This window comes from Platalea leucorodia (genome assembly GCF_965183815.1).
Source record: "Platalea leucorodia genome assembly, chromosome: 5".
In the NCBI taxonomy this organism is placed as follows: domain Eukaryota; kingdom Metazoa; phylum Chordata; class Aves; order Pelecaniformes; family Threskiornithidae; genus Platalea; species Platalea leucorodia.
In genome coordinates, this window is record NC_138827.1 from 76,838,460 (window position 1) to 76,862,890 (window position 24,431).

Here is a 24,431-nt window from a genome sequence, read left to right on the forward strand (position 1 = left end):
AATCATTTTAGCACCAGATAATTCTGGATTAAAAAGGGTATTCATTGGGATGAATTCCAGGGAAAAAAAAAAAAAAAATCAATTTACACAGGCAATTCAAGACAAAAATCTTGAGGTTCTCCCAAAATTCTACTTTACTGTAGTAACAAGGTAGATTATGCCTTGAGAAAATCTGGGAAGAGGAAAAGACAGTGAAGTGTTAGCCTTGCTCCATCAGTATTAACTGATGATCAGTGGTTTGTAAGCTAGATAAATTGGTTACAGTCTTGCTCTGTCACTGAGTCACTGTTAGACAAGGTACATTAATCTCATCTACAGATATGATCAGTGATAACAGCTCTCATGGAATAACTCCTCAAACAGATAATCTCATTTTGGATTAGACCATCCGGAGAATCTCTAGTTAACTGATACTATAATGTAGGATCTGTTATACTCAAACTGAGCTGCATTAGAGACAGTATACCAAAAAATCTTGAATTTTATGAATAGCATGCAACTTCCACACAGTATTAAACCCCCAAAATTACCTTTGTGATGTAGAATTTTTTCAGTCCATCCAAAAATGACGTAAAAATGGAAGCAACTTGTGGTTTAAGAGCATGACCTTTGGCAAAAAGTGGAAAAAGGTGTGTTAAGGCAAACAGCGCTCTTAAAATTTCTACTTCAAAGGGCAAATAAAAAAAATAGCTTGGTAGTCAAAGTTGCAAGAATCACTTGGAGCACTTTGATTATCATCATTAAAGAGATGTCTCTCTAATCATTTAGAAGATGATTCAGGAATGGGTTTTTATGAAATGTTTTTAAAAGGCATACATACAACTGTGCACAAATATTTCATTTGACACTAATTAAGGCTGCCCTAGTTTATATCTTCACAAGTATATGGTACCTGGAAAATTTTAAAAGAGCACTTCATTAGTTTTTACACTACAAGATCAGTAAACTTTTTTAAAGTTATGCCAAAACCACTGAAACCAATAGCCAAAAATGGTGCAAGTTAGGAGTTAAGCAATTTTTTCCTTAACGGTTATGTCATTTGTGCAAAATTTTCTACATAAAGCTAGTAATTGCTTCCTTAATCACATACAGGGAACCAAGATTACCAGGATATATAAATGGTGTCTTGGAGTCTGTTAAATTAACATCTCTGCCTCAGGACTGGGTTTAATTGAGATGAAAGTCTTTTACTGTTTGTTCCATTGTTTTCAGTCACAAGCAACTTCTAAAATCCCATTACTGCTTCACTTTAACAGTCTTGCATCTGGCCTACGTGCTGTGAGCCCAATTCATAAAAAAAGTTATGCACCATTTACATGATACTTCCTTCTAAAATACTTCACAAAGTATTTCCTCCTGAATAAAGCATGAACTTCAGCAATTGGTTAGTCTTCTTCCCTCTTCATTAAGAGGAACTCTCCCTGCAGGTATGAACAAACCAAGGAGTACACCTCCAAGCACACTTAAGTAAGCACACAAAAAAGCACCAGATAACAAAAGGACATGAATTTATTAAACCACTTTCATTATTTAATAATTTATTTTTATTAATAAATTATAATTTATTTACTAAATAAATATTTATCTGTAAAAACTATTGGATTTAAGCCTACTTAATTATGACTACAAGAAAAAAAATCTATATTGACACACCTGAAACTATGTTTTGCAGGTGACCATATAAGCTGCAACCTCAGAACAAAGCTAAAAAGTAAAAGAATGATTTATTCACTGTTGGGTTTAAAAATTGTAATTGATCTAACTTCTTCCCAATTAAAAAGAAAAAGGCATCTGCCTTCTGTTGTACATGTCTGAGAGAAATAGCATAATAAAAAGAGTGACCAAAGCAAGCAGCAAGGCTTGCTGGGCTCTCAGGTCTTAAAGATCCTGATTTCCTTGGTTTGAAAAAGTTCAACTTCCTCAACACCAGCATATTAATGTCATTTGAAGTCAGGATTCATCACTGAGGCTTCTGTCCACAAGAAGTTTCAGAAATTCTGACTTGTTCAAGTGGTATTAAAATAGAGGTTTTCAAGGTCAGTCACACTTCACATTTTCATCTTCTGGGTACAATTAAAATAGCATAGTCTCAGCAAGACCTTCAAGTTCTGTAAACTATTAGCTTTTGGGTAGTGGAACTTTAGGTTCTCCTCAAGAGTGTCTTAAACCAGAATGCATCTTTTGCCAAATCTCTTACAGTTTAAAATGACAGCTTTCCCTAAGAAGTGCTCAAAAATGATTCCTCTGCATGTCTGACATTATCTTATTTAGGTGTTTGAACTAGTGGAAATTTCACAAAACCTTTGTGTTCAGTAATCTTCTAGTAGCTTCATTGACTTTCTATACTTAAACCCTACAGCTTAGTTCTATTTGCATACAGTTATAGCATTTACTACATCTGAGCTTCTTTTAAAAATAGACAGCTCACTTTGGACAAGTATGTATGTATGTCATTGCCTCTCTGCCACCCAAATAATCATTGCCACATCAGAGTATTTTTCAAAAAACCTGCTACTTCTAGGGAATCTATATACCACTTGTGATGCTTTTATGAAATTTAAAGGAATCAACCAACTTACCTTCAAAGTAAGGTGCCTGTATTTTTTTTTTTTCATACACAGCTTCTCATTAGTACTCTTAGCAAGAAAATGTTTCAAGTACTATATTGCAAAACTATCATGTCTGCTCCTTTACAGTAAAATAGAGGAAGTGCCTCCAGAATTTCAAACTCTCCAGTAGGCTATATGCCAAGAATGGAAAGGTAGCAAAAAAGTCTTGTGTACTTATATGCAGAGCATGGCTCTTTACTGACTGTTGTAGTTGATACTGCTTTCCCAGAGACAAAGACAACCTTGTGTTTCTGAAAGTACACATGATGGCACTATCTGGAGTTTGAACTTTGGGTTCATTGCCTTCTTTGTCTAGTTTTGAGCAAAAGAATTACTGCCTAAAACAGGCTTAAGCTACTAAAAATCAAAACACTTGGAAACAGATATTCGTCCAAAAGAATCTACATACTTACCAAACTGAAACTGTGCATTGTCGACAAGGCGAATTGATGCCGGAGCACATCTCTTCGGGGCAAAGTTAAGGGAACGAAAGGGAGGAAGGGAGGAAGAATAAAAAGATTATGTACACAGTTTTGCTGAAATTCATGACAATCAAATTTTCATTTGAAAATAGCATACAAGAAAGCACCCTGATATCGTCATCATCATTGAGAAGGGGTGACTATAATCTCGTTTTCACTTGAATAGCAACATCTATTAGGTATGTCTAGGTATAATCCATTGAGAATTTTCAGTTTAACCTCAAGCCAACACAGGAATAGTCCAAAGGTCTTTGGCCTTCAAGTATTGAGTGTTTTTATAAATTGCCATATGCACTAAAGACATCATACTTGATTAGAACATCAAGCTTCTGTTGCTATGTAATCAAAAGATACACATACATTACAAATCCAATGAAAACACTAATTGCTGTGGGTTAACCCTGGCAGGCAGCTAAGCACTACACAGCTGCTCACTCACTCCCCCTCCTCAGTGGGACAGAGGAGAAAATCAGAAGGGTAAATGTGGGAAAACTCATGGGTTGAGATGAAGACAGCTTGATAAGCAAAATGGGAAAAACACCACCAAAAAGTGATGCAAAAGCAATCAATTACCACCAGCTGACCAATATCCAGCCAGTCCTCAAGCAACGGCAACCCTTAGAAAACTCCCCCCTCCACTTTTATTTCTGACCATGATGTTATATGGCATGGAATATCCCTTTGGTCAATTTGGGTCAGCTGTCCCAACTGCATTCCCTCCCAGCCTCTTGTCCATTCCCAATCTACTTGCTGGTGGGAGGAGAGCGAGCAACAGAGAAGGCCTTGACACCGTGTACACACTCTTCAGCAACAGCTATAACATTGGTGTTAACATTGTTTTGGTCACAAGTACAAAACACCACCACACTGGTTGCTATGAAGAAAATTAACTCCATCACAGCCAAACCCAGGACACTAATGCTCTACCATCAGACTGCAATTAAAATCTGTACCTGGGTCCAATCTAGATTCTGCACTGTACAGAAATCTGAAGACCAGTAATAGCTGCCTTCAATTAGGCAAGCTTCTGATCATATATATGCCTACATCATGTAATCTGTGATGGCCATGTCCAGTCATACTAAAATGTATGGCCAGAGGAATATGACAAAGCCTGAACTTCAGGCTAGTCTTCATCTAATCATATGGATATGGAAGCACTCCTCCTCTATCACTTGATTTGACATGTTCACCCTCCATCATATCATTAATACATATTTGGTCACACGATAGGAAGAAAGAACATAAAGAAGATAAGATAGCTCACCAAGCAGGCTGACAGAAGAAGGCTGGATGAGTGGTTTTGAATGAGACCAACCCACCCACAACCTGCAGGTTGGTTATTCTTACATTAAAGTAGACAAATACAGACAAGAAACAGCTTTTCAGATAGCAATCATTGTAATTACTACCAAGATTGATGCAAGGGGCAACAGAAGACAGGAATAAGTAGAGTTCAGGCTCAAGTAAGCAGTGAAACAGCAGCAGCAGAAGCTTGGAAATGGAGCAACACTAAGTGGCTAATAGTGCCTTTTTTCCCCTCTTCTAACTAAGCCCACAGCTAGGGAAAAGACTAGTTCCCTAATTGACTTAAAATGTTGATCAGTCATATGATTAAGCATTCCCAAACAGTCTGCTTAGGTACCTTTAACAGGAAGAACAAGCACTAGCAGTAGAAGCATGACAGAAGAACTGGCAAGTGCTGCTGACTAGCATATACATGTCATTCACATACCAGTTTGAACATCTGGCTTGGAACATTAAGTCATTAATTTAGACCAATCACTGGAAAAAATGTAAAGCTGTGTTTAGTTCGGCATTAAAACATTTGTGAAATTACTTCCCCAATTCAGGGTATATTCCACCATTCATAGAAGTTATTTGATACGTTTTGCACAGAGCAAAGAAAAGTTAGTCTAAGATGATAAAGAAAGAGGCTAGCCAATGTAAGATTTGCTTGGAAGCATAGCCGTGAGGAAAAGCATTACACAATTTGGATACCCACGTCTGAGTTTTGCTACCTGAAACCATCTGACCACACTATTCAGAAGGCTCTGTTTAAACACTACAGTGTAAGCACAATTCCACCTCAAAATATCCAGCTCACCTGAACATGTCACTGTGCTTCAGGAATTGTATTCTAAACACACGCCATATCCTTCCATTGCATGACTTTTGTTCCTTTGTCACTTCAGAGCCATAAATTCAACTGCCTTCTACTTGTATGTCGCAACTTAATTCCTTTAAATACTGGTCCCTTTTACATAGTCCTGAATTATTCCAAGGATAAAGCTCTCCGGTGAAGGAGATGCAAAGCCAAATTTTCTGTGCTGAGATATGCAAATAACTCCAACTGAAAAAAGCCATCAAAAGGCACATCCACAATTTGGCTCAGAATATCAAATTCAGAACATGCTCAATCCTCAATTACATAATTTCCAAAAGCCTCATGGACCATATACACTTATAAGGTTCATATTATCTCAAATCCTTGGTTATCAATTGCCCGAAATACTAGAGCATCAGCACACCACTACTGCTAGAATCTGTTCCTGAGTGAAGTCAATATCCAGCTTTTCTTTACCTGCTTTGCCACTTCCCTTAAGCAGGCCACCCCTCGTTCAAAGTTGGGAAAGACCACAGAGCCATACTTCTGGTATTCAGGGACTGGGCGAATCTTTATTGTAACTTCAGTAACCACTCCAAGAGTCCCTTCAGGAAAAAAGAAAAACCTAAGTAAAATGTTGCAAGACGTACTTCTTGCAAGTTATCCAACTTAACAACTGTTTACCAAGATGTTTTAAGTTGACATAAATCAGAAATCCCAAAAATTCAGTATTGCAGTAGTAGGCGATTTATTCCTGACTATTTATGTGGTGAATTCTTACAAGATATCCTCTAAATCATTGTTTGTTACTAGACTTATAGGCTAACTCCACAGATCTGTTTTAAGCACTGTTCAGAGTTGCTTAACTTCACAGTCCTAATTAAGGTCTCAGTGTATTATTACACAAGAAATTCATGCCTGTATAATGCCACCCATAGGCACACTGGGAGCCACAGCATTAAAGATGCTCAAATCATCAAGCCATTACAGAAGCTGAATTAAGATGCAGTTATGTGAAATTACTGTGTTTATACCTTCAGATCCCATAATGAAGTGATGGATATCAGGTCCTGTTGACATGCGAGGTACTTGACAGTTTTTTTCTACTATTCCTCTAGGAGTTACCATTTTTATATGAATCACCTGTTTAAACAATATGCAATAAATATAAATACTAGCGTTAAGAACAGATTTTTTTTTAATGATATTTATTTTCTACAAAATGTATATTAAGCTTGATACAGTTCAGCTTTGCAGACTTTAGACATTCTGTAGGCAGCCCCAAGAACTTTTGGGATAACCTGAAGACTGTTACCAACAATTATTTCTAACACAGCATGGTTTGCCCACACAACAGATTGTTTCCAGTTCTATGCCAAATCAAATCAGCTGCTGGCTACATGCAGACAGCACCAGTTAAAACAGTTTTGTTTCTCAGTGTAGACAGTACTTTATGAGTACTAGGATTTTAATCCAGAATATACATAGTACTTCAGAGGAAAAAAGTGAGGGTTTAAATTTTGCTTACATTTTTTGCTTTAGAACTGCTACTTGATAAAGCTAATATAATTCAGTCATCAGTTGCTACAAAAATATTTCTATTAGGAAGAAAGAGAAGCAAGCTCTGTGAAAAAGATTATCAATATTAAATCTGCCATAAGACTGATACATATGTCAGGCTAGAAGGTTGGTTTTTTAAAGTATTTTTCAATGTTATTGTTTCCAGCTCTATTAATGCACATGCAGTACAGAGCCCAGATTTTTTTTTTCATCCTTTATTCAATTATTTTATACCAAGGAAGGGTGGGGGTTGGGGTTTTTAGTGAAGCGTTTAAATTAAGCAAGATTACTGAATTTCAACTAATGGCTTTAAAACTTTCAAGCACGGGTAGCTAAGTAATTTTCATCCTGCTCTGAGTTGTGCAAGAATTTCATTATATGCATTTTACAAACTGTTGATTCTGCAATAAGTGGATTTTAGGCAGCTTATATAACACACTGTTTCTAGGTATAAAGTTTCCTCAGAAGGTAAACACTTCCTTGAAAGTTTTTCACTGTGGCATTTTGAAACTCATGAACTGCTCTGAATCAATTTTCAATCCTATTTCCTCCTAATGAAAATTTCAGAAGCTATTTTAGCCTGAAGTTATGCTTCCATGATAGAAAAGCCTTCTGCTTCACATCTCCCAGTACAAGCTAAACTATACCATTCAGTAATACTTCAGGCAGTTGATGACACTTTAAGTGCTAGTAGTTTTAGTTCAGCCAGGCCTACTGAATAAAAATTGTGTAGTTCCTGCCAAGCTCTGTCACTGATAGTAAAGTGTCACATCTGTGCATAGAACAAACATGTCTGGGAACTATGAGCTGATGAAAAAGCCTGAGGTGATGGGGATACATTACCTAGCATGTGCTGCAGGAAAGAAGGAGAAAACCCACATGTGTGGAAAGGCTATTGTAAAATCTACAAGAGAAACCTGGAAGTTTGAAGCAAAAAGGCAGGCAAAGTCTAAACAGTAACGATTTAACTTCAATATATTAAATATATTTGCTATAACAGAAAAAGATTTTTTTTTTAAACCAAAAAGTATGCTTTAAAAAACAAAATTACGTGGGTAATATAAAGATGAACTACTTTCATGCTTAAAACAGATTCAAGAGTAGAATACTGCCATTCCCAGTCCATTGCTTCCTTCCTCAGCGTTCTTACAGACCATGTGGTAGCATTAGATTTTACCATTGTGCATCCACATGATCAATTAGATCAGCTTACTGATTTGAAAAACCTACTAGCCTAAGGGGAGGTAGGAAGGTGGAAAGAGCTAGCTTGCTGTCAGAGTTAGATGATCCAATTAGACAATGTCAGGAACACACAACAGGTAGGAGAAAACACGGGCCTTTTGGAATCACCCTATAAGGTCGACAGGATTATTACACTGGATTAATAGAGGAGCACAAAACAGTGAAAGAAGGCACCAGAGTCAGGACAGGGTAACAATTCCTTAAACTAGCCAGTGAGTACCAAAATGAAATTGACTTTTAAATCATTGATAAGGATTATTAGTACTAATACCAAAAGTAAGCTAACAAACATTTCAGTCAGTATTTGATGCCAAAAATGTATCACTTAATAGAGCCACAATTTACTATCTCTTTTCCCTCTCATTGGAGATTTAACTTTTATAATGACTCACAAACAGAAAAATTAATTAGAAAAAGCATTAGAACTATTTACCAGATCTTCAATGTTTCCGTAGATGTTTTTCTTCATGCCTGATGCTCGTGTTGCTACCCATCCTCCTAGGGAACTGAACTCCATGGAGTCTGGTTCGTGGCCTGTACAGAAGCCACTTTCAGCAAGCTAAAGAAAGAAAAAAAATACATTCTACAGAGCCTGCATTTGCTTAGTACTCCAAATTTCAATATTCTAGATGTTGGGGGTTTTTTATTATTTGCTTTAAAATATCCTGATCACACACCCATTTATTCAGGCACAAGTTTTGTCTTTGATATGTAAATGAAATGCAAATTGATTCTGCTTCTACTGTGCATATACTGTGCTACATATCAACATATAATACTCCTCCCCCATAGCTTTAAAACTAAGACCTCTATTGTTCAGAAGAAGGTGCAAATTCAAATACATATGGAAAAAAATTGCAACTAAGTAACTGCCAACTTTGCACAAATGCTGCCAATAAGGCACTAAATCTCTTGTTCTTTCTATCCTAATGTGATATGCAGCAGGTCTGCAGAAAATGTGAGCAAATTGCCTGTACTTAATTCTCTCAAGGAGTGATGTGTTTTAATATACAGCCATCTGGTTGGGCTTCCTGTACGCAACGCTGTCTACTCTTTGTGATGCAGATCACGCATTCCTGTACCTTAAGTAGTCACTTGTTTCTCATTTTTCTGTATTAGCTTGGCTTTACCATCTGCACAGCACCTGAGGTTGATTGGATGCCATCAGAATCACAACACCAAAGATGTCAGACAGGAAGAATTAAAGACCCAACAGTCTCACATTAAGTGATAACTGTGTTAGTGCATTTGAGATGATCAATTTGCACTGATCAACTGATAACAATCCAGTTGGACATAGGTATTTAAATATACCACATAATGTGGATCATTAACTATGTTCTGTTGTACAAAGTGGTTCTGACTTAATGATTGAAAGTCACTTCTATGTAATGTCTATGGTGATTCATCTAGCTCATGGTCCTCTCATACCAGAGGAGCTTGTGGCCATGTATTAGGGAAGAGTTGGAGCCTGTACCCTCCTCATTCCCCAGGATGACAAGAAATTTGCTTCAGTCACAACTTACTGATTTCTACAAGTTGTATAAACACAAGTACAGCAGAAGACCATGCTTTTGAAAACTTGTAACTGACCATGCATATATGAAGCACTTGGTCTAAACTCCTTGAATCCTGTTGTGTGTCCAGCATGTGCTAAGAGCACTTACAGGATAGGGGAGAAATTATGCTATGTACTTTGCAGATGCAAGAGACAGACTCATCCAGAAAATATGAGCATGTACTAGCTTCTCCTACAGAATCACAATAGGATTGATAATGCTTATTACAAAAACCAATATCAAATATTGTTTTACCTTCATTATCCTTTTGTCACCTTTAGTTCTCATCTATCAGCTATTATTCCATATTTTGTTCTGACTAGTAACTTGAGGCTTCTCTACAGAGCCCACTAATATCTGAAGCTCTCATCCCACAGAAAATAGTGTCTTAATCACACTATAGTCACTAGCTAAGACAAATGTATGAAGTGTACATTGATTTTGAATGCCCCATTATAACACTTACAGTCTAACTTTTGTAAAATATCAGGTTTTCCAAATCTGTTATTTGTTTAGAATTCAGCTCTTGATTTCAGTTACTGTTATAAGGTTCATATCTGTAAATGAGATAGCCTACTAAGTAATTTCAGCACCCAGAAAATGAGCAACACAGCAAGAGGCACCAAATCTCTTCACTGCAACATAATTCCTAGATAATCCTGGTAAAGTCTCTTAAGGCAACAGAAGCTGGATTAGCCTCCAATCCAAAGCTTACTTAATACTAGCAAGCTGCAAACCAAACCATAAAAGCCTTTCAAACAGTTTCTTCTTTGCACAGTCCAAATGTATATCTGCATTCTACCTGTACTTCAGTGGAAGTCTGCATTGGCATTCACTATAACATTATATCAGTTATGCTCAGATTATACCACACAAAACAAGCACAACTTGGAGTCCTAGCTTTAATCACATCCCATTTGCTAGTAATACTGGAATTCCAGTATATGTAATATGAGTTTTTAAAATATATATACAGACACACTTTAAGTAGATTATCTGATTTTGTATTCTTTGCACACTGAAGGAATTGCACAGAAGTCCTCACGTGCTCAGAGTCACTCCATATATTAAAATCTTTGTATGAATACTAGTTTATATTAAATATTGAACAAATAGACAAGTACTCCTTTCATAGTCAAAAAACTGATTGAAAAAAGTTTTTTGATCAAAAATATTCAAAAATAACAACTGCAACAGTAGTATTTCAGCTCATAAGAACTATAAGTAGCAAGGGAATATTGTCCCTTACTTTAGGTGAAAAGTAGTGGCATTTAAAGGATAGATAGTTGTGAAATATCAAGCCACTACCCTAGAAAAATGTCATTTAAATGCAGAGAATATTCTCTTTGCATTTTAATTCCAAGCTTGAAAGAAACAGATCTGGACAGGTTAAAATATTGCATCAAATAATAAAAGGGAAAATAAGAGGCAGGGGAGGCTATCTTTCTCATCAAACAGCTCTGTTAGTCAAGCATGACAAGTCTTCTTCTAAAAAGTGGTCTGAAAAAAAGGTTCAAAAAAACCTTCAAATCTCTGCATATTTGTAAAGCGCATTTAGGCACCAAGAAAAGTTTAAACAGCATTTATCTATCAAACAAGTCAAGTCCTAGAATATTTTTTTTTAAATAAGCAGAACTGCACATCCTGAAGAATAGTAACAAACACCCACAACTTGCTTGATTATATATAGAGGAGCACCAAGAAAGACCCTAAGAAGGGTCTGATAAACTGGAATTAAAAGCCACTAGGAGTCACTTAGAAATGAAGGTGATCTAATGTTCCACTGGACTCTTGTTTTGGGCAACTGTCCATCCTTTCTGCTACTCTCCTCTAGCTGGCCTTAAGCAGCAGCAACAGCAGCAAATCTGTTATATGCTCTAACCTTTGAGGAAACTACCTCTGGCTAAAATGACTAAAACATGCATCGCAAAATGACAATTTGAAGTTTTCTTGGTAATTGGTAGCAAGTGTCATGCCTTGCAACCACAAGGGTGTACCTAAGGTCTGAAACAGAAAGTATACCATTACATCCTATGAATTGTTAACTTATTACTGTAATCATGTTTTGTGGCTAGAGCTAAAAACAAAAAAAATTCAAGTGTTCACCAAATACAGCATTCAATGTGATATGGTTCATAACCATGCATATAATGCTTACCACACCAGTCTGCATGAAAATACACAAGAATTAAGCTAGAATTCAACTACTTAGACAAGACATGAGGAACAGTCAAGAAAAATATGGAGAAATACTAGATGCTTGACAAGTTAAAAGTACCTGTTTTTCCAGATCTTGTCCAACAATGCCAGCTTCCACACAAGCTGTTAAGTTTTTCTCATCTATCCAGAGAATCCGATTCTGTTGAAAAGCCAGTCAAAACTAAGAATCAGTGTTAAAGATTTTTGTCTATTTCCTTCCCTAATGCTATAGGATCAACATGCTTGGTCATACAGTTTACTATTAATACAACTCCAGTTATTACAGCAGTAGAAGCTGAGCCCCCTCACTCCCTCAAACAGCTACATAACAGGTTACCATTTATGAAGTCGCCACTATGAGAGTGTAACATACTTATTAGCCTATTTATGCTAGGAATGTTTACAGAAACAATGCAGAAAAGCCAGAAAGAATTGTCAAAACTCTTACAGAAGTTAAAAAATACAGTGATTTTCACAATTAACATGATTGAAGGTGCCTGAATCTGACTATCAGGACATTAAGTATACACCAAGAAAAGTATTCTTAAACCTACTCCATGGGTTAAATAGACTGCACCCAGCTATTTCAGTTCAGCTCTTGATTTTGACACAGTAAGCTAGAAGCAAGATATACTACAGGATGTCAGAGTATGTACATACTTTAGAAATTTAAGATACTTGGAAGGATTATATAATTTTATCTGATGAGACACCGTCCCATCAGTATATTCTGCTAAACAGGAAAAGTAGTCAACACTACAAGTTACATGCTGCACTAAGCACGATTGTCAATGAGGACAATCCACATGAAGGAGAAACTTAACAAATAGGGTTTTAGCTTTGTTTATAGTACGGACACCACAGAAGCTTCAGCTTCCACTCTTCATTCTTAAGTACACTTCTGGTGTACTTTATAATTGTGTGTATTAATATTGTATAGAAGGAGAACTGCTCTAACTTCCCCTTGCCTTGATTTTTTTCAAATGACAGAAATGTGGACATCTTGTAGTCCAACTTAAACTATGCTTTAAAGCAACTGTCTCCCCTCACAACATCTGGGCTAACTAAGTACTCAAAGTCAGCTATTTCAGCTCCTTTCAGACACCTTCAGTTTCAACATAAACTGCTTAACTGATCTAAGATGCTTATGTAAATCAGTTTTTATGCAATATAGACACTACATATAAGATGAAGATACCCATTAAGTGTCTATTAAAACAGTAAAGCTTAGCCAATCATCTCAACTGCTCTGACAGCAGGTTTTAACTCTGACAATGCTTCTTTTCACCTTAATTTCTTTATTTTTCCCTCCTTATTAGTGATTAGAAGAATGGGCTGGCAGAGTCATTCAAGACACGTGAAAGTGGTCTATTTTCTGGCTTGGTGTATACTTACATATCTAGCTGACACAAAGCGTGATAATAAGAGTTAACCACATTCCTTTCCCACCCCCAAACTAGAAAGAAGTCAAAGCTGTGGGCTATGAATCAATGAGTTCAAATGAAGACCTCGGTCAGTATGGTACTCTTTGTATTTCTCTCCGTATAGACACCCAAAGAGCTTACTTCAATACACAACTACCACCTTTGCAGAAAAGATCATTTTGGAACCAGACACACTGAGAAAAAACAAGTTTAACTGAAGCACCACTGACTGAGTAGAGAAAATGGAGCCAAGACCCAAATCATGCCTTCAAGGCTGAAGGAGTTAATAAGCTCAGTAGGTGCTCAGAGGCAGTAGAGCCTTACATGAAAGATACAGTGCTGTTTCTGAAGCATCTCATTACCATGTAGTCATAAAACTGTCATTTTACAAGTGTAAAGCTCCTTCATAAAGACAAAAATTAGCACTAAATTTTACAGAACTTCATTTCTGGACTGCCATAAAGCCATGAACTTCACATTCTCAAGATGCCATCTACACAAAAATCTAGGTTTTCTTCTTTAAAGTTGATCCTTCAAGTTGATTTATAGATATTAGGACACCTTACCAACCTTTGCTTTAAGTATTTTTTAAGTCTGCAAAAACTAGTCAAATTTGCAGTGACAAATAACTTCCTCCTACCCTTTCGTTTAACCTCAGATATAAGTTCCAGTATAGAAGAATAGTACCTTCCTCTGATTTTCACTTAAAGCTGCTATAAGAAGGCTTAACAGTGATTTTTTTCTTATTAAATACATACAGGTCATATGAAGTAGTACAAGACTAACATCAGCAAAATATCACTTAAACTGAATAAATACCAATTTAATCATGCATGGTACAGATTAATACTTCCATCCCTACTTTATTCTTGCAAAGAAAGAAATGCCATTCTCTAGTGATCACCATTCAAAGTAACCATAGGATAATTAAAAAAAAAAATAAAAAATTGAGAGACACACCATTTGTGATGTATCCAGTGAGACAATTGTTCTTTTCTCTTCTTCAGGACATTCAAGGGCACTAGATACACTCGTCCCTCCTGCAAATATGGGAGTGACATTGTGATCATAAAATTCTCAGGTAGCTTTTCTTCACATACCATCCCTCTCTCCCTCCTTTCTGATAGTGAACTTAATAAAGTAAGATCACTGAAGTTAACTGTTTGAGGCTAGTGATTAGCCTTTTAAGGGTGTCTCTTCTTCCAAACTGGGTTTCACAAAATTAAAGGCAGCATTGGAGCTCACAATGCTTTAACAGCACTCGATAACAAACAATGAAATTCTGTGACCATCTCAGCTGCTTCTGTTAAGTCCAGAATAGAGTTTTAAAACAAGAAAGGGTAAGAATAACAAACCCATCCAAGAAGCAGAGATAGCTACAGTTTCTATAAATTGTTTTGAGATCACTATGTAAGCCACTACACTTCTACCTCAAAAGCTGGCTTAAGAAGTCTACCTAATACAGGAATGTAATACTTATCTAAAAGCAAGAAAGAAATTGAAAAGGTGTAACTATTAAAAAATGGATAAAACCAAATGTCAAACTTTTGTGGCAGTTTCTAATGTATATCTTTATAGGATGTCACAGAACAGCCTCCAAGAAGCCTTTGGCTTCTCAAAGACTACAAAAGCCATAGGAAAAGAGCTACTAGGATGCTAAAGAGACCCACAGCAAGCTACCAGAAGAACAACCAATGGCAAGTACAGAGGCCAACTAATAAAACACTTTCCAAGAGCAGTAAAGCCCACCACCTTTGTCTCCAACTATAGGAAAGGCAGCATTTTCCTCAAATGTCAACCCCTATAGTAATAATTCCAGAAGTTGACCGTAGTTCAGTATAAACAGACTTAGAAGACAATCTGAAGATCTTTCTGTATCCTGGTCAGTGAACAAGAGATAGTCAACATTGCTGCTTTCAGCTATACCAATTTACTAGTACCAAAGGTGACTTGTAGCAGTTTTACAGCTCTCCAGATGTATCTGGGAAGGGTGAGAGCATTTTAGGGAGAAATCAGCTCCATTAGTTTGGTATTGTGTTTAAGTGACATGCTCATCTTCTCAAACAGTAAATGTCCTTCCTACAGGGGCTATACTCCTACAGCATAAATAAGTACCAAGTAAAACACACATTTATCCCACAGAATTAAGAGTTCTTGACAAAAATCTTCTCACAGAATGAGCTCATGAAAGCCAACATCCAGCGCTCACCAAGCTCCAAGTCAAAACAAGGTAGCTCATCACTCTACTTCAGCAGGCTTAGAGGAAAAAGCATCCACAATTGAAAACCTGAAGTCCTTTAGAAATTCTTTAGGCTGAGAAGGACACATAAGGATACAGGCCTTTAACTGTACTCTGTACCTGGAACATTTCCTGAAATACCCTTGCCACAGGAGTCTCTACTATAACTTTCAAACTGAACAATGTCTAGAAGGAAATTTAGAGTTATGGTTAACGATTTTGCAGTAGGGTGTCTGACCACAATCCTCCCTGGACCTATGAGCTTCAACAATACAACAAAAAAACCTAATTTATACATGTTCATGGGAACAGAGCACAAGTAATGCATCCAAAAACATGATACCTCTAACACAGATATTTGCATCTCTTATTTCCTAGAAGACTTCCAAGGCACAGAGGTAGATTTCAGCTTCATATAATCACTCCTCTCGCATATTCAATATTCAAGGTGTTGATATACTTTTAATGACTTCCACTAAATTGAACACAGCAGCTTTTAAAACTTCAAGATCATAAAAAAAATTAAGACCACACTTAAAATACTACTAAAAAACCTAACTATTGAATTATTGGTACAATATATTACTAAGATCTCATATTTAAATGGAATTCAAGCAGAATACATTTTCACTAGTAATGTAAAATAGATTTGAGATTTCGTAACACTTACCACCAAATGGTATTATGCAGATATTGTGTTTGCAGGCTAATTCCACAATTTTAACTACATCTTCATGGCAAACTAAAAAAGTCCAAACAGTTAAAAAAAAACGGGATTTATGCTTAGTACTTTTATTTGTGCTGAGTACTAAATATTGCAGTCTGAATAAGCAGCAGCTCCTTTTCTGACAGCAGCAAGGAAGATATTTCAAAGAGTTAGGCGCTAAATAAGAGCTGGGCTCTGAAGTATCAGAGTTCCAGAGTAAAGTTTAGACCTGAAACAATTCTACATTTGAAGAACTAACTACGGCCTTAGTCTCCTGCTCTACTCATGGATTGAGACCTCCTGCAAATTCTCAGGGCAAGATGGACAATCAAACAGTTAACAATTAATCTAGGTAGCTTCGAACTTGATTTGTTCTCCAAGATTTTATTGAAAATAGGCTGTCCAATTTATTTTAAGTGAGAAATAAGTCTCTTCTGAGAGCTGAACAACACATCTTTTTCTTCCTGGCTCACGTTCATTTTCAGAATTAGAGTTGCTGGAGGAATTTACTTTTTCAGAATGCATTCTGTATCTGGTCAAAGAGGGAAGCAGAAATGCTTGTGCACAGGCAAGGAAAAGGATAAAAAAAAAGAGGTCAAATACAGTGCACACATGAGTTTGTGCAAACAGCAGAGAATGAGCAGGACTGAATAAAGAGGCTTACAAAGTGGCTACTTTGCTCTTGCCATACAGTACAGCTTTAAACAAAGATAGTCAATCATTTTATTTCAGTTGCTTTTGGAGCTGCACAAAATAAAGCTGTGGCAAGTGTTGTTCATAGTCACCAGTGCTGTCATGTCAATACCTGTCCTCAAGTAATGAGATGCATCTTACAGTGCTTCTTTCTATGCTTCCCATATGTGATTTTTTTCCTCTAAATAAAGGAAGCAAAACTGAGCTAAGACTAAGTTCTTATCAGAAATTTTGGGGTTTCTAATGCAGTGCAGCTATCAAAGTATCAAAAAGTTATAAAAGGTCAGGAAAGAGTTGGATTCATACAGCTGAACAGAAATTGACAGGTACTTATATCAAATCACTTTTTGGTTAGCTACTGAAGGATGGCATATGGAAAGTAGTTCCTAAGTCATATCAGTTTAAGTATTTGTATCCTTCTACTACATAGAAGCAAGCATATTTTCTACTACATATTATCTACAACACTAGTTATTACTCTATTTAAAATGAGCCTAGCGTGTACTCAAATTGCACTGCTCTTTCTTCAAGTCAGTGATCCTTTGTAAAGTGTTCTGATAGGAGTTGCAGGTGTTTTACTTTTTTAATTAAGTACAGCATGTCATAAAACAAAGTTCTTTAATACAAACATTTCACTACTCTTTTACCATCATGTACTCCTTCAAAAAACAAGATTTAGACTGCCATTTAGACAACTACTCTCAGGGAATATACCAGTTCAAATTACACTGTGGTTACTTAAGTTATGAACTCAGCTGTCAACAGAAACTTCAGCTATAGTTAATAATAAATTTTACTTCCCCACAAAGTGATGGGATTTCACAGGCACAACCTGCAATCCAGATGTTAAACAGCCACAATTACCATTCATGAGAAAATCCCTTCAGTTTCTGTAAAGACAAGTGAAGTCAATGAACCAAGACACAGCTTGCCCATGACAAAAAAGCATGAGTTTAGTAAACAATGGCCTCCCCGATCAGAAAGGAGAATAAGACAATTAAAGCTTACCAGGCCATACAACTATATCAGGAATTCGCTTAAACATTCCTTCCCTGAGTACAAATATCTCATGTAGGCAGTGACCTGAAACACAAACAATAAGTTAACAAGTTCAAACAAGGAAGCATTGAAAGCAGCACAGTTACATAAATGAAGCTCTCTTACCATGAGCTCTGAATACCCTATCTTCTGCATCCTGTGAATATGAGATTTTAGTGGCTCTAAGATCCTGAAGAAATTCTTCATTTACAATGGATGGAGGTACATCATTAACATTTAAGGATGCCTGCAATACAAGAAAATAAGTTCATTAAAGGTAGGTTCACTCTTACAGCATTTCTGTATAACAGAAATAATAAAAACATGTTAACACTAGCTGATACCCAAACACAACTATTTAAGATCAGAAATACAGAAGTTCTCTTCCTCATCTTCAATCACTGATCCCACTTGTCCTACCTGGTACTCAGCTGACTAGATGCACACAGGAAGCTTTACTTCAGTAGCACATTCTTACCCTTTGTCCTCCTGAGAAATCTGGAGAAATGCACTAGCTTATGAGTGCATACTGAACAAAATACCTTTTTAAAGACTTCCCAAGATCTAAGAAAGACAGCTGCCTGAACAGAACTAGAGACTCTCCTGTTGACAAAGGGGTAGAGACTGAAGGTCAAAATTCCTTTTTGAATATAAGTTCCTCCTCCAATACAGAGAAATACCTACTAAAGCAACTACCCACTCTGCAAATTCCTCTATTTACAGTTCTGTTTCTACCAACCCATTTCCCCTCCTCCTATCATGTACTGGAAGTTAAATCCATCTCAGATCAAAGCCTAATCAAAAGTCCAAAGCAAAGCAAAACAAAGTTCGACTGGTCTAACATAACCAGCATACTTTAAGCAGACCTCACACATCAGAAAGACTTTATAAAATCCATGTTCAGTCACTAACACGCAGGTGTTTCTAGAAAGCCTCTAGCTAGAAGTCCTGATCAACACCTTGGAAAAAAAGTTTTTCTTTCAAAGAAGCTACACCGGACATTTTGGCTTACCAACAGGTCTTGAATCGAGGCAAATCCAGAGGGAGAACCCCTGCTTAAGATTTTCTAACAACACATTCTTCCAGGTCCTCGTGACAGATGTCTCACATAATATTCTTATGGCTTCTCAAAGTGCAGGCTTAGCCACTTAATTCTCTTTTCTGAAGTCCACTTTAGATGTCAGGCACATGAAAACATAGTTCATGTGTTGACTTTTTAAACCTACTTAAGAGAATGAGGATTCTTTACAGGACCCAGTTCCAAAAAAATACAATCTTTGTAGACATTAACTGTAATGCTTTTAAGTGCTTTGAAGGTTCAAAAAAGACAATGTGCTTTTTTCCCCTCCTTAAAAATGGAGCCAATAAATTCATTTATACTTTTCTATGGGCAACCTCCCTAAAGCAATATGTCTTCTATTACAAATGGCCTGTAATTAAGGAGTTCTTTAATTAGATATAAAGCTTGTCTTATGACTAAAAGTTAACTTCTGGACTTCAACTCCTATTTTGAAAGAAAACGTTGGTCAAGAATCTTATTTCTAGTTATCAAAGTCCCTCAAGTTCAAGAACAGGAGAACTGAAAATTTTTCACTACTTCATCTTTTATTTTAAATACACTCTTAAAAACTAGGAGTTGCATAAGTATTAGTTAAAAAATATTGCAGTGCTTTCAAACTTCTGTCATGAAAACCTTGCTGGCAAATTAACTGACTTCACCTTCAACTCAAATAAATAGAAGAAGATTCTTGCAATTTTGTTATAAAGCCATCAGAAAAGACTATGGGCTGCCTAATGGTGCCAGGAAGAGCTTGCTTACAGCCCTACCACCAAAAAGGTATTTTGTACAAAATGTTCCACATACTCAAAGAAACTTGGACATTTCTTTGACAAGCCTAGCCTACACTTCTTGACAAGAACAAAGAGAAAAAAGCAAAACAATTCACTTTTCTTTCACCTTCTGAAGTTTCAGTCTTCTGAAAAAAAGTATATCTACCCATCCAAGTTTTCTTTCCTGAAATGGAATTTTGCCTATCTTTGCTTTACATAACCTCCAGAACAGCTGATCCTTCTTGCCAACGTGTATCTTAAGATAAAAAGCTTAGAGGACAGCACCAGTTACCAAACTAACCACAAGGAAAATAGAGATGAATAGTCTCCCATCTGCCACCACAGCAGCAGTCTATTCTGAATGGATTGAGTCTCAAAGTAATGAGAGCTGAAGAAGAGAAGACTTAACTACCTGAAAACTTCCCTGTTGAAGGTTAAAAGATCCATTGTGATGGAACTTGCCTACCAGTGTCTACCCTACAAGAAACTATGTAAGGTTATGTGGAAATTAAGAGTACTTACAGGGATAATTCAGAAAGCAATATCTGCATGAGATACATTCATGACTGATAGCTAACAACATTTAGAAGTTCAAAAGGATAGCGAAGTGTTTTAGAGTTTTCATATGGGACACATGACCTATGACATATGACACACATCCTTTTAGAAGAGGATATGTGATGTTCTGATTTGCTTTAAGGATAATATTATACTTCTTGAAATAAGGTGTCAGACATCTGAGAAAAAGGCTTTTCCCTCCAACATATTCACTTTGTCGCCTACAATCACAGAAGTTGAGATTAAGTGGTGCTTAGATGAGAAGCACACTGCTAATGAGAGATCATGATCTCAGGGGCCAGTCACAATAAGCACAGAGGAAGTCACGTCTTGGATTGCTGCTCTTAGCTCCTACTGTTCTGCTATTAATGCACATTCACACAGTGCTGTTTGCTAACCCGAAGAGCAGAGCTCTGACAGAAACTTGGGAAACATGAGAAACAAACAAGTAGGTATCAAATAAAGATCTTTAAACCACTTTAAAAATCCCTGCTAGCTGTGCTTACATTTTCTATTTTAAACTTTGGTTTCTTCATGGATTTCCATAGACAGAACTATTTCAAATCATTTCAAGTTGAACACCAAGTACTTGAAGATCTTCATTCTCCATAAGAGGGGCACAAACCACTGAAAGCTATAACAATTCCTTGCAGATGGTTTTAGGTGTCTCTATTTTTATCTCTCTTCTACAAGTAGTTTAATCCTTTAGTTCTCATCTTCAAGACTGAAAAGTTAATATTCATCCATATAAATCTTACAACACCAAACAAAAATGTACCTTTATTTGTTCATATGGGACTGAAATATTTTAAGATTTGTGCACTGAAAGGCTAGACAGGAAGCCTACGTGAACTAGGTCTAAACTGCTGTCTGTGGTAAGTCTAGTCTTAAAAAGGAAAAAAATGTCATCAGGCCTTGAGCATCACAGAAGCAAGTATATTTACTGTTGTTAATTAGAAAAATTGCATGTAACAGGGAACCCTCCAGTCTTGTAGACTAGAGGCAGGAAGATATGAGATAGAAAGACAAATGGACCAAGAGATTCTTCTCCTACCACTGTTCCTATATTCAAGTTTCTTCACGCTCTGATGATAGAAGGTAAAAAACCAATACAGCATGACAACTTGAAATATAAACTAGGAACTATGACAGAGATGTGAAAGTGTACTGTACTGCAGTAGTAGTTGGAATAGTTATGAGAAGTCCAGATACATACTGGAGACTCTAAAGAGTCCTATTCTGTGTCAAGGGTAGTCAACCTGTTTCAGACTGCAACAAGAACATCAGAACGAGAGGGACACAACACAATGGGAAAGCATTCAACATTGCTGGCAGATATCCTGAAGAGCTGTTTTGCAAGACTTGCTGTGGAATCAAGGTACTATTCAAGAATCTGCCCTTGTCCTCCAACTCTACTTTGTTTGTATTTTCTCTACATGTAGAAAGGGAACAACATCTCTCAGGACCTCTGGTCACAGCAAATTAAAGCAGTTGCCAGTTAAGACCGATCCTGGTCAAGGAAAACATCAAGATGATTTTTTTCAAAATGTATTGGCAGATAGAGATCCTGCAAGTCATAGCAGATGAAAGAATGTCTTGATTAACAGAAGATTGAAGTAATGTTCAAGTTTTCAGGCTGTTTGAGGTTACCTACTTCAGAGAAAACGCAATCATGAACTCATTCAAGAAATAGGTAAAACTGTTACCCAAAGCAGGGTTGCTATAGTCACTGTACAAACACAGCCTGCTTCCAACACTGCTTAAGCAGCTATTAGTCAGGAACCTGCAGCCTCAAAGGAATTCTTAGAAGAAAGTCAGGTGTCCTGACTCTGACATGAGTTACTCTTCTTGAAAAGCAAAATATGGATGCTTCACAAAACCCAGAACATTCTAAATGTGTTGTTTTTCTGAAAACATTCAGTTCAATCTTGAGTATTCTGGTAGCCAGTTTTCAGCATCCAGACATATAAAAAAATACTGTCAAATAAGAACTTGGATCTCATTAAATACACGGAAAACAGCACAATTTAACTTCACTGTATCTTCTGTCTTTGTTATCATGAACAACATTGAAGTTGCATAAACAATTCCCCCTAGGCTAACAGTTTCTACAATCCTGAAAAGCAACCTACAAACAAGGACAAAAACACCTCCCTGTGTTGGAGACTTTCATTCCAATAGAAGTACTACCAGTTAACCTGGAACCACAAGTCATGCTAAGTCATTGAATGTTTCATGTAGAACACTTTTCAAAAACTGAGGTATTAATACACTATATTTAGATCATGTGCAAGGCGACTTTCCAGACAACAGCTGAATCATCTTTAACAATGTGGTCTTGATTATCATCAAGACTAATGTTCAAAGGAACTGGTTCAGCTATTTACTTACTCTAGAGGTAGTTTTGTGCTCCAGACTTGCTCCAAAGGTTTTTTCTATCCATTCCTTAAAAGTTGGTAATACCATACCACCTAATCTGTACCTGAAAAGTCAATATTACATAGGGTCATTTTAAATTAAAAGACTGTATGTCAGATACACTTCTTCCAATTCTACGTATGCACAAATAGTTAAGTTTTAAATCAAATTCTTTACCTACAAGCCTGCAAAGCTTCTGCACATTTAGTTTTCATGCAACGACACATTTCATTATATTTAACTGTTCTGTACAAAAATCAAATCAATTGTCAACCTCTAAGGTATTATTTTCTTGCATGATCTTTGGGAATTGTGACATTAGGCTTTCCAGATATCCCACCCTCCCCATCTTTAGTTTTAAGAAAGGTCTTTCCCTTTCAGTAGTGCAGAAAGTAGTGTCACAGTTTACATGCCAGTTACAGGTAGAGGCCATGTGTGTATGGACACACTGAAATGTAAATAACAGCAGTCTCAGACAGACAAACCCCACTCAGTACGCCTTAAATGTTTTGAAGAAAAACAACGTTAAAGATTCTTCCCTCATCATCACAATGCATCAGAATCCATCAAGCAATTTGAATTTATTCCTATCGCAATCTCTTCAGCAAGAGCTTAGCCATGTGACAGATGGAAGACTTACAGACAAGGGACAGAGGAGCTATTTGTGAACATGTGTACTACATGTGAAAACAAATAAGGCTGGAGACACACTTAAACAGGTAGAAACTATTTCTATTATATACATATACACACACCTTGTGCATGTTTATGTTTGCACAAACATTCTTTGAGGAGAAGAGAAAAAGGACCTTTCTTTAGTATTCAGAGCTTTCAGCAGCTGAGAATCCTTACTATAGTTTGTACCTGGGTCACTGCATTATGCCTCATGGGTCTTCCTTTAAGATTATTCAATCACTGTTAATCCAGTTATGATTCTGTCCTTCACAGCTGTTGCAACCAACTCTACAACTAAATCACCTATTATACAGGCAGATCAATTCCTTTTGTTTCTTCATGTCAACCACCTCCCAGTTCTTCTATTGCAAAAAAACCCTACTCTATTACTAGAGATAAAAGGCTACAATCATATCTCAACTCAAGCTACATTCTTCAGCTTGGAAGGCAGTATTCAGTCATTATTCCTGTGACAGCTATGATTGCATCATTGTACCCATATGAAACAGTTACATGAATTCTATGAAAAGGAAAGTGCAATAAGCAATGGAAGTTTAATACATTTGCATCAGGAGTTTGCAACAAAGGTACAGACAGACTCAAGTCAGCTTGGTGTGTTTTCTTCTCTAGACATACTTTTTGGTATTGCCAACCTATTGCTATAGCTAGCTTGCAAGGGTAACCTTAATTGCTTATTCAGAGGACAAACTAAAGCTATTGGAAAACCAACAATTTTTAAGTCAAGACACAGACAGAAGTCACAATACAGAGGGAGTTAGGAGTTTACGGCACAGAATGCAATGCATGATTGCTCAGGAAGAAAGCTTTGTATGTACATTGATGGTGCAAGAAGCCCCCCAAAAGACCTGCTGCCCCCACACACCCCCCAAAAAAACAGGTTTAGTTGCTCAGACTAGCAAGTATCATCTATCCATGGTGAGACGATAGTCGAGTCTATAATAAAAGGATCATTTGACACATGGAAAAGCATGGTTTGTTGGGAAAGTCAACATGGCTTTCATAAAGGGAAATCCTGTTTCACTAAACCTTGGAGTTCTACCAGGGTGTACAAACGGGAAGTGAACAAAGGGA

General features: G+C 36.8%; 1 protein-coding gene across 4 annotated transcripts in view; it reads right to left on the bottom strand.

Moving 5' to 3' along the window:
- Nucleotides 1-24,431, bottom strand: part of AGPS (alkylglycerone phosphate synthase) — a 64,579-nt gene that overhangs the window by 23,444 nt on the left and 16,704 nt on the right. For 3 of the 4 annotated variants that reach the window (XM_082314008.1, XM_082314006.1, XM_082314007.1), the window contains 11 exons: nt 22,638-22,728; nt 17,985-18,105; nt 17,829-17,903; nt 16,092-16,163; nt 14,143-14,222; nt 11,838-11,918; nt 8,434-8,559; nt 6,233-6,341; nt 5,676-5,803; nt 3,023-3,074; nt 531-607 (listed from right to left, as the gene is read on the bottom strand). In XM_082314008.1, the coding sequence (XP_082170134.1) occupies nt 531-607; nt 3,023-3,074; nt 5,676-5,803; nt 6,233-6,341; nt 8,434-8,559; nt 11,838-11,918; nt 14,143-14,222; nt 16,092-16,163; nt 17,829-17,903; nt 17,985-18,105; nt 22,638-22,728 (1,012 nt within the window). Of the gene's footprint in view, nt 1-530; nt 608-3,022; nt 3,075-5,675; nt 5,804-6,232; nt 6,342-8,433; nt 8,560-11,837; nt 11,919-14,142; nt 14,223-16,091; nt 16,164-17,828; nt 17,904-17,984; nt 18,106-22,637; nt 22,729-23,419; nt 23,624-24,431 lie in introns of those variants that run through there. The other variant, XM_082314009.1, reaches the window with a different exon arrangement.